This window comes from Octodon degus, unplaced genomic scaffold (assembly GCF_000260255.1).
Source record: "Octodon degus isolate 3935 unplaced genomic scaffold, OctDeg1.0 scaffold00014, whole genome shotgun sequence".
Taxonomy (NCBI): domain Eukaryota; kingdom Metazoa; phylum Chordata; class Mammalia; order Rodentia; family Octodontidae; genus Octodon; species Octodon degus.
Window position 1 is genome coordinate 23,757,184 of NW_004524590.1, and position 11,897 is coordinate 23,769,080.

The 11,897-nt window shown below is 34.7% G+C and overlaps 1 protein-coding gene across 1 annotated transcript in view; it reads left to right on the top strand.

The window, feature by feature from the left end:
* Thsd7b (thrombospondin type 1 domain containing 7B) overlaps positions 1–11,897 on the top strand; it is a 1,039,160-nt gene that overhangs the window by 563,815 nt on the left and 463,448 nt on the right. The window contains exons 11-12 of the mRNA XM_004626384.2: positions 765–894; positions 4,147–4,250. Coding sequence (XP_004626441.1) covers positions 765–894; positions 4,147–4,250 — 234 coding nt within the window. The remainder of the gene's footprint in view (positions 1–764; positions 895–4,146; positions 4,251–11,897) is intronic.

Consider the following 11,897-nt stretch of genomic DNA (forward strand, 5'->3'; position numbering starts at 1 on the left):
AAAGAAGAAGAGAAAGAAGAAGAAGAAGAAGAAGAAGAAGAAGAAGAAGAAGAAGAAGAAGAAGAAGAAGAAGAAGAAGAAGAAGAAGAAGAAAATAAGGTAGCCAAGAGTGGAAAACACATAGTCACATGGTCGATTAATAAGACTATAGGACCCTCGGCTATTTTTTGAGATAAAGGGGATCTTTGTGGTCATTCAGATCATGTTATGTAACTCCTATGCTACTAGAAGACTCTAATTAATTAAAAATAGCTTAAGATAGTGGAAACCATCCGGGCACATGAGAGCACATGTGTCTGAAAGTATAATTCCAATGTGTAGTGTTTCTCACTGATATAAGCATGAGCATTAACCCCTAGTATTTAGTTCTTAATCTCACCTCTCACATTGACTTTCTGTATATGCTTGTTTTCTTTCTCTTTCTCTTTCCTTTTCCTTCTATGTCCATTTCTCTCTCTCCCTAGCCCCTCTCTGTTTCTCACTGTTTCTTTGTCAATCTGTTTGCCTGTCTGTCTGCCTGTCTGCCTCTCTGTCCTTCTCTGCCTCTATCTGTTGGGCTGTCTCTCTGTTTCTGTCTCTGTCTCTTGGTTTCTCTGGCTCTGTCTCTCTTTGTGTCTGTCTGTCTCTCTCTGTTTCTGTCTTCTGTCTCTTTGTCTATCTGTCCATCTGTCTATCTGTCTGTCTGTCTCTCTCCAATTGATGCCTTGATTTTGATATGTACCAATATAAAAGGATATTATAATTTCATTATTCCTTTTCTTCAGGAAATGCTACAATAAAACAGTCTCGATACAGGATTATCATCCAAGAAGCAGCTAATGGAGGCCAAGAATGCCCAGATACCTTATTTGAAGAGAGAGAGTGTGAAGATGTCTCATTGTGCCCTAAATATCGGTAATTAAAAACTTTTTTCAAATTATCATTGGATCTGAGTATAAATCACAACTTATTTGTTTTCATAAAGCATATGTCTATTCAGTGAAAAATAAGAATTATTATGTATCTTCAGTGTTTTCCCTTCCTAACTAAATGTATCAAAAAATTTAAGTGTGTGAATGTCTAGTTAACAGGGAAAATGAAACAAACATTTTGACTGCATGTTGCTGGCCATCTGCCATGTCTGTAGTTATGGTTCAGGATTATGACCCCTAGACATGCAGCCTGAAATCGCTGAGGTGGGGGTAGGTTCACACACATCCACACGCAGAGGAAGTGAGAACCTTAGCCTAGTCTGACCTTACAATTTTTAATAATAAATTAAGAACAAATTTGTTTTCTTTAATAATTACTTATTCTAGTCAAAAATATTGGGTTGTCAATTTTTATTATATATATAGTTTCAGAAAGTGCCAATTAAAATAAATCTTTATCTGATGGATAAAATATCTTTATTAAGAGAGAAAATGAGTAATTCTTAAGCTGTGTATGTTCTTTGTGTTTTTTTTTTTTTTTTTTAACCAGGGCCTGAACTGAGGCCCTTGTGCTTGCCCTGGCACTGAGCTATCTCCCCAGCCCCTTTCCTTGTGGTCTTCCATCTTGGCTAATTAGAAATTATTCTTTGCACATACAGTATCTTAGGTCAATCTGTTGAGTGAGAGAACCTTGTATTCTTAACATCTGAATGTTTTCAAATTGGTCAAAACATCTTAGATGTGTTTGGATTCAATTAAATCACTTTTCAGTTTTACTGATTTGAAAAAAATAGCTCATGGTCTTAAGAGTCATAGAATGTTGTCAGCACACTTAAAATATCTTTAGTAAAAATGTCTGCAACTTCTCAGGATAAAATGTTTTAGAACTGTGAAACTCAAGAACAAATTTATTCAGAAAAAAAAGGAACTTCTTTTCCCTGTAGGACAGATTCTTCTCTGTAGACCATTTGGGCCATTGAAGAAGTCCAAATAACTTGTCATGAAATCATGCTTTCCTCCCATTGTTTCCAATGGCCAGTTTGGGGAGGGTGTAAGGAAACATTGGCTCATGCCCAGACCACCGCATCTTCTTCAGCAACCGCAAGGCATTGTGGGGCCTCTATAAAGAGTCATTTTCATGTATCATGTATAAATATTGAAGTTTCTGAATTAGCAAAAGAACACTCAAGCAGATGAATCAAGGAAGATATTAATAGGCATTGTTCCGAACCCAGGACTATTATAATCAGATAAAATCCTAGAAACTGTTCGTGAGTCATTTCCTTGTCCACTCTCTTTACTATTAAATTGTATTTCAATGTAGTCTCTTGAGTTTGAGCAGGTTTCTGTCATTGCTCTCCTACCATTTTCCCCAGAAACCACATCTCCTGTGAATGAATTAGATGATTGCATTGTGTCTCCTGATGTTTAGTTCAAAATTTGTCCATGTTAACATAATTCTCAGCTCCTTAGTAAAATATTTTTCAATTTTGAGCAATATGGTTCCAATTTAGATTTTGCTTTCCCCTACATTAGTATATTAGAAAGGAAATTATCTTAAGAAGCAAGTTAAGTTAGATTGATATCATTATCTTATTCTTTTTAACTCCTTTGATGTTACATATGCATATATTTACAACATTAAAATAGAATAAAATGTCTATTTTTCTATGAGAATAAGAAATTCTTAACATTAAATTAGTAACAAAAGAAGGAAATAGCATGACAACCTTTATTCTCATATACACCTGCAGGGTGGCGCCACCAAGCTCAATAACTCAAAATGTTCATGGCTCAATATCCAGGGACTGAAGTCTGAAAACTGGTCTGAATCATCTAGGGCTATCTCAGACTCTCTCTGGCCTCCTCTGAACTGAAGGTCATTGTCCCAAAGCTGAGAACTTTACAAAGAAACTCTGAAAATTCCTTCTGTTCCCTTCTGTCTATGCATCTAGCTAAATTAAATTGACTACCTCGTTCTCATTTTCTTTAGGAGGTTTGTGTAAATTTACAGAATATGAATGAATGTCTTGTCTGAGTTGAAAATTTGAACCTTTCCTATTTTATCTCGTGTTTTAGAATTATTATGAATGGATATATGCATGTCTAAAGTAAATATCTACCTATGTTAAGAGGTGATTTCATTAAAAAAATGACTTTTGGAGGAAAAAAAAAAGGTTTTTGCTGATTTTCTCAGGCTTCACAGTGATTTCCTTTATGGAGATCTCTTGAATTGGGTCAATGTTATTTTTCTTGAAAATGCCTCTTTTTTCTTTTTGGGAGGTAACTCTTCCAAAAATATCAGAGATATTGGCTTATGAGAAAAACTAACAAGTACACTAAGTAAAAGAATGTGGTTAGATCAAGTACTTGGATTTTCTGGAATATTGTCCAGGGACAGGCTTAAGAAAATAAGTCGTTGTTTGCCCTGAATGTCATACAAATAGAATTGTATTAGCCTAAGAAAAGAGAAACAGTGGAAATCAGATCTCTTTCTTAGAGACTGTTTCCTCAAGGCAGTAACATTTTGGTATGTCATCACAGTTACATCATTAGTTACATCATTAGTCTTCCCTCTGGTTACCTATCAGGCAAGATGCATCCCCAGAATTTCACCTTTCACTTTATGCTATAGCCCATTAAGATGTGTGAGTTAATTCTGAGTCCTAGGAAGCACAACATAAAAAATTTGTTGACACTGGAAATCAAGAGTATTTACCTCATGTTTACAGACATCCAAACTTTAATTCACTGTTATAGTAGGCCATACGGATTTTCTACTTTTGTAAAAAAATATTAAGTTCATCACGAGTTATATTGGTCTGTACTCCTGGTACTTTTTTTTTTTTTTTTTTTTTTTTTTTTTCTACTTTTCTCTACAAACGCAAGTTTGTTTGTAAATAGTTCAGATTCTATAAAAATGGATTATTGCATGTACCATGAACCTGGATAGGGTTGACTGTTGCCATCCCAAGTGCTGGCCAAGGCTTGATTTATGGGGGTGTCACCTCTGTTCTTCTCCAATTATTGGCTTTATGTTTTGGATTTCAGAATATACATTTCAAGTATATTCTTTTCTTTTTCTTTTCTGTTTTTTTTTTCTTTTTAAACTCAGGACTCTGCACTTGCCAGGCAAGCACTTATTCCACTGAGCTATCTCTCCAGCCCCTCAAGTATATTCTTTTCACGTTGGTCACAGGAACAAGTTCTAGTTTGCTGTTCTTTGTAATCACAGGTGGAAGCCACAGAAATGGAGTCCTTGTATCCTTGTGCCAGAGTCCGTAAGGCAGGAAATAATGGGCAGCAGTGAGGCCTGTGGAAAGGGGCTGCAAACAAGAGGTAAGCGGCTTTTGATGTAGCTTCCAATACGTGTGATCTAAAGTCATATGCTCTGACAATGTGCTACTTATTATTATATTTAAGTAAGTTGTGATATTATTGGATTGTTTTATTTGTGTATCATTGAGTTTCTATCTGTTATCAGTCAATGTGGATGCCCAGGAAACATCTCTTAATTGGGACCAGCCTGGTGTACTGCAAGACTAAGGTAATATAAGCAAATAGGTACTGTTAGTCACAGTAGACCCCAGTGCTGATGTTGTAAAACTGCAATCTGGACATCCTCCAAGGAATAAAGGATATATCAAAATTAGACCTAGAGGCATACGTTATATTTTGTTTTACATTCTACTTTTCAGATAAGTTTAAATACAAGAATATACAAGTAGAAAATTTTAATGATCATGGATTTCAACATCATTATTTTATACATATTTAATATTCTATATCCATATGTAATATGCATAGAAAGGAAACTATTAAAATTTGTGGATAACATTATGAATAGGTCACCGGACATGATTAGGAGTGTTTGTTATAAGTAGTGTCTAGAAAAGGTGACAAAACTCTGAAAAATCACTAAAAATAATATTAGAATGCTCACTTTCTATTTCATTCATAATCCATGTTCCAAAGATGTAACACTTGATAGGAAGTTCTTTATTTTAAAAGTCTAGTCAACTTGCCACTACATAGTTGTGTGCCACAAAATAATATATTGTGGGACCAATTCCACTCTACTGGTGTTTAATGTAGTGTTCCCTTAAAGGGTATTGTTAGAATTTTCTCTTCCTGCTTCAAAAGTCATACTTTGAAAATTACTTCCCTGGAAAAACATTTATGTGCATATCATTGGCTAGTTAGTTTAACTTTCTGTAAATTACAAGAAGGTACATAATTCTTCATTATAATATTTTACTTCCATATATCACAAAATTGCATGATGTTTTATTAACAGATGTCTGTCTGCTTGCTGATGAAAAATTGCTATAAAATATTAAATCAGCAATATCTGCCAAGTGAATGAACCCCTTTAGAAATGGTTCCTTGGTGTAGTGAATAATTTAACTAAAAATGGGACCTGGGCTTTGGAACCATCAGCATCCTATCAGCATCTTTTCTTTGTAATACTAGAATATCCCAGTGGTTAGTTTTCATTATAAAATCATGCAGGAGATTGTTTAGGAATATTTCTTCTAAAGGATGTAGACTCCTATTACATAAAAAGCAAATTATTTCTTCCATCCTAGAAGGAGTCTTCCTTGGGTTCCAATTTAAATGGATTTTTAGCTGGATGGTTTATAGTTCCTTAGGCTAGTCAAGTAATGTTCCTTGGATTTTCCTAAATTACACTCAACATTAGAGAATTCCTAGTGGTTAGGTGGTGGCAATTTGCACTTTTAAAGTAGTAATTTGCACTTAAAAGTTGTCAATTTGAAAACAAGGGATGAAAGACATTTCTACCCTAGCATCTTTTCTTTAATATTACTTTAAAGACATGGAATAGAAAAAGGAACAGTAACCTATAAGAAATCTTAATAAGGTTTTCCTTACAAAATATCCCAAAGAAAAGGAGCCCAAGAAGCCTAACTTCTTGTCAGTTGGGCCTCTGTAATCTAAATCACAAGAGATGAATTTAGAAATGGAGTGGCGATAAAATGTATAGGACAGTGCTGTGCCTGAGTGTTGAGTGAGGCTGAGGCTGAGTAGTTTGACCGACAGCGCTTGTGAAATACACAAGGAGGAAGTAGGTACTCGGATTCTACCACTTCCTGTTCTTGTAGGAATCTGTGGGTTTATTGTCTGGAGATATAGTACAGGAGCAACTCTGGAGATGTAGTAATCACTGAGGGTGGTGGAAAAAGGGACTAAACTAAATTCAGGAAGATGAAGGTAAACCTATTTAGGGAATGTGAACTCTATTCCTTTCATTTACTTGTGTCAGAATGCTGCTGATCAGTTTTCACATGTCCCTTCCTGTCCCATTCCTGAGCAGGAGCCTGGGCCGCATATATATATATATATATATATATATATATATATATATATATATATATATATTTTACCAAGAATCTGTCCTGTCTTTAAATGATAATTTATTTACTTTTCTAAGTGTTTGTCAAAGGGAATGCATTGCAAAATTCTGAAAAAATCTAGGTTCAAAAGAAAAGTTATGCTAGGGAAGGAAATAGGAACAAAAACATGGACATATTTTATACTATAGAGAGTTTTCTACTTTTGTTTCTAGATATTGCTTACAAATAAGGACTTACTTATACACAAATATTTTTGAGTAAGATTGTTCACCACGAAAAAATATGCCACACCTGAATTCCTGTAACCTGTCCATGTGACTTGACTTGGAAATTAAAGGGAAATCAAAATTAAATTTGAGGATATAATTAATTTAGGAATTTCATGTGAGATAATTTTAGATGATCCCACTGCACCCTAAACCAAATCACAAACGTCCTTATGAGACACTTAAAAGAGAAAACCTGTGAGTGATGCATCCAGAATCTAACGAACATTTGACTCCCTTCTAGAAGATGCAATGACAGATTGGCCCCTAGAAGGAGTGTGGCTGGATGCCATCTTGGTTTTATACATTGGGCCTCCAAACTAGGATAGAACAATTTTTCTCTTGTTTTAGCTACTATTACAGCATTTTTTAATATTATAGGAGCCAAACTAATGATGTTGTTCGTTGATTTTCTTTTTCTTCTTTTTACTTTTTATTTTTGAGACAGGTTCTTGCTATGTAGCTCAGGCTAGCACTGAACTCACTTCATAGTCTTGGCTTATGTTATTATTTTTGTTTAATTTCACTGTGGGGTTTTGTTGTTGCTGCCACTGAAAGGAATCTTATCCATGGAAGTGCTCTGGGGCTTGGATTGTTATTGAGCTCTATTAGTGAGGGTTTATCTCTCTTCATCAATTTCTATGGAGTTCCTATTTTCCTGGACAAACATTAATTTTCTAAGTGAAGACTTTTCATAGCACAGAGGGAGCATGAATCTAGGTCATAGAGTCAGAAGATATGAAGTTTGTGGTTATAAATTCCATTTACAGTCTTTCCATTTGAAATGCTAAATTTTCAAATTGCAAGCGACTTTTCATGGACCATTTGTCTGAGAAGTATATTTCTTTTTCTTTTTTAGTTTTTAAAGAATACAAAATAGTAAAAAAAAATTAGAAATGATACATTTCATTAAAAAAATAACAGGAATTCAACGATGGTTGCTATATTCCATGGTGTTATCTTTAAATTAGTTGTTTAGGTTACCAGATATAAACCTGCAAAACTGGTTAAGACAACAACAACAAAGTTATTAAAAAAATTAAAAAGAAGAAAAAGGAATAAAAAGGGGGGGGGAAAGCATTAACTGCTCCTCTCCAAAGACCAGTAGAAATTGGCAGTACAATTATCAAAACTATCCTGCATATATATGTAAATATATTTTTCCCTTCTTTCTTTTGTCCTTTTCTTCATCCCAGTTTTTCATTCCCATTGAATAAATAGTTTCTCTTTCACAGGATCTATTGTACCTTTTAGATTTTATTTACTCTTTCAAGATCTCACACCAGTGAAACAATATGATGTTTGCACCTGTGGGTCTGATTTATTTCACTTCCCAGTACAGTTTCTAGTTGCATCCAATTATCTACAAAAGCTTTGGATTTATCTTTTTGTATAGCTGAGTAATAATCCATTGTATAAAAATCTCACATCCTTTTTATCCATTCCTCAGTTGATGGGCATTTGGGTTATTCTAACTAGGACACGCTTAACACCTGGAGACCAGCCTTCTGGTCATTGCTTCTAGTGTGGGTCCTTTAAAAGAGTGTCTATAGCAGGGTTTTATGTTTTTATCCTTGTGTACTATGAAGCCATAAAGGTGAGGACTTGAAACTATAGGATTTGTTAGACACTTTCAGGATGAAAGTTGTCTTTCTTGCATACGCTGTAGGATACTGTACTTTCATTTTATTTGGGGTTTGATAAGATTCCTTTATTTTGAACCAACCCAACAATATATTTAGAAGATATATACTTTGTTTAGTTATTATATTTTTCATTTGAAAGAATCCTTTAGGATTTATAAGTCATTATCCTGACAGGAACAGAAGCACCCTTTGTTTATTTTATTGTGTCATTGTTACTGGTATGTTTAATTGGTGTATGGTTAAGTTTTTGTCTATGTAATACTCTTCTAATTAAGAAAGAATAAAAAGTGATATTAGAACATATAGAATTATAGCTGTAGATCAGAATTTGTATTTTTATGTAAGGACAGATTCCCTGTTATTTCATCCTCATGAAGTCAATCAGTTTTCTGCCCTGCTCCTTATATGTATTCTGAGCAGAGAAAGAATGATGGCTCTACTTCCATGGAAAATAAAAGAAGAAAATTAAGAAATACATATATTCTAAAAATTTGAAGATACTGCACTTTAACAGGAAAACTTCTGTATTAAACTAAGAAAAGAGTGAAGATGCCGGCATTCCTAGAAATGTGAATTAGACTATGAAATAATTCTTATTTTACTAACCACAGTGATTATTTTAGACTTACTTTAACGGTGTCTCATTAGTATTTTTCTTTTGGCCAGTATTTTCATCTCACTCATCAGCTTATGCAAACCCTCCATCAGCAGGAAGGCTTGACTCTGTGGCACTGTAATGAATGTAGAGTAAGTACTGGCGGTTGACATTGTCTTGTGTAACATGGTTTGACTCTCTTAAAGAACCTGTATTCTTTTCCTTTTCTTGTTCTCTTTGGCTTGCTGACACTAAATAAAGTTCCTACAGACCAAAGTAGGTAGGTCTCTTATCAGCATTTTGATGAGTAATCTGAATTATCCGTTTTATTGGTATGGACTGTCCAGGAGTTTAGAAAAGTGCGCATCTCATATGTCTGGCTGGTTCAAAGGCATAACATAGGAGTCCATATCTTTCCCTCACCCCTTCTTCTTAGCTGTTACTCCTTTTCTCTGTTTTTAAACCACCATGAACCAAACAGATTTGTTCCCCTGTGTTCTTCTACCATGATGGTCCTGCTTTGGGGACAGGCGATCCATAGAAAAAATTTCCTAAAACCATGAGCCAAGTCAAACCCGTATTCCTTTAAATTGACAGAAGTGGGTGTTGTGGCCTGACATTGGGAAAACTAATGCATCCGGTGAGTGATTTTGTTCTGCTGTAGTCAGTTTTCTAAGAGTGAAAACATAATCTTCTCATACAATCGTTTTGGTATAATCTATGTGTTTCCTTCATATTGAGAGAATATCTTTATAAAAGGTGCTTTTCCATTTAAAAACAGGTGCAATAACCTAATTTCAGTATAAATTTTGGATTGCTTTTACCACTGAAGAAAGACGAAAGTACACTTAGGTAGGAAGACATTAAGAGAACTGGTGATTCAATGTCTTGATAGTATAGCAACAATACCTTATATTTAAAAATAAAATATATATGGAATGTATATGTGTGTGTCACCATAGCAAGATGCTTTATTTCATATTTTTCATAATCTAATTTCTTTCTAAAATTTGATGCATGATTAAACCTTTAAGAATTTATATAATTTCTCAAGTTTATATAAACATATAAATATAAACTGTATATTATAAAAACACAAGTAAATAAATTATATGAAGAAATTCAGAGGAGAATACTCATTTTGTTGGTCTAGACACTTTAGCTTTTTGACTGAAAATTATTTTTCTTTAGTCATATTGTCTTCAGGGGAGAAAATGAGAGGTAGAAATGCCAACTGACAACCAACTAATCAGCCATCTAGAAAATATGCATAAAAGTAAGGAAAAATCCACACTTTGAAGTGAAGACATCACCCGAGCTAGCTTGTCAATAAAATGACAGAATAGTCAATCAGTGTATTTACTTCCCACTGCCATGACAAAATATCTAAAATAATCAAGTTATAGGAGAAGAGACTTATTCTGGCTCATAGTTTCAAAGGTTTCAGATGAGAGTGGGTTAGCCCATCGCCTCGCTACCTGTAATCATGCGGAGCACTGCAGCAGGAATCGATGGTAGAGGTGGCTGCTCATTTCATGTCTACCAGGAAGTGCAAAGAGAGCCAGGAAGGTGCCAGAGTCCCAAAGTCTTCCTTAGAGGCACCCAATCAGCGACCTAACTGCCTGCTGGTAATCCTGGCCATGAAAGTTCCATCATCTCTTGTGAGCCACCAGCTGGGGACCAAGCCTTTGATACAGAAGCCTTTAGGAGATACTCAACATCTAAAATATTGCACTTACCTAGCGTGTTTTCCTCTGTGATGTCAGATATCTAGTTGTAGGAGACAAAGAGGATACACTTCTATATCATTTTATTGGTAAATACAAGAAAGACTTATTAACTCTATAGTTAGTTGTATAGCTTCATTGTCACAGTCATTGACATAGATCACACAATGTCATTTTAGTAGATTCAGAAAATGAAATCTATGGTTTTAACTACAACTAATTACCATAGTAGTCATAGACAGTCATAATTTTATGTTTTTGGTTTACACATATATTTATTATAGGTGGGGGCCTGCCCCTTAGCTCAGTTCTTCAAGTGGCTGCTTCAACAAAGCAGTCAGGCTCAGGTTGCTGTAGTTCGATCCCCACAACTCAATCCAGCCAAACCTGCCCTGAAAGCATTTGGAGGAAAAAAAAATCCTTATTGGGCTGGGGAGATGGCTCCGTAGAATAAGTGCTTGCCTGGCAAGTGCAAAGGCCTGAGTTCAATCCCCAGTTCCACAAAACAACAACAACAACAACAACAACAACAACAAAATAATAAAATAAAATAAAATAAAATAAAATAAAAAAATAATATTATAGGAGGGAAAAAGGTTTGCGAGGAAGGAGAATGAAGTATTTTCTTCTATTCACTTCAATAATTGGACAAAAAAGCTATACTAGCTGTGGGATGCGGACTTCTTCAGTAGGAAACTGGAGGCAGAAAGTGACGGCAGCCAACTCCAGGGAATACTTCCACCTACCTCACTTTCTTAAATGAGCAAAGATGTCTGGCAGTTTCTTTTCTGTGAATTTAATGAAGAAAGAATGTGACCCAACTTTCCAGCTCAAATCACTGTACACTATGATCTAGGCAACAATCAAACCCTGGTCTAAACCTTATCTTGTGACTCACAAGATAACCTTATCTTGTGAGGTCATTTTTAATTGTCATGTTCATTACACAGGAAAAATGATGTGATCCTGACTTTGTTTGAAATAAATTATGTTCTTGGGGATCCTTTAAACTTCACTACTAGCATCAGTATCAGAATAAATTTTGGAGGGTATAATCATTTCTTTGTCAGTTTATTTTATTAATAAGTTTTAATACCAAATGATGAATTATGAACATTTTAAGGGACCTTAAAATATCTCTTCTAAACACATTTGCTGATAATGTGGAATAGTGAAAATCAGGTGAAATGCAGGAATAAAGTTGACCTTATAGGGTGAATCTCAAAATTAAAATATTCTCAGATTATAACAAAAGAATAAGTTATCCCACTGGAGGCAATGGTTTGAAGAGTAAACCACTGGTCTCAGCAGAGACTGCAATATAATGGCAGTGAATAAAGTATGTGAGAGATATTTTTCTTTTTCTTTTTTTCTTTT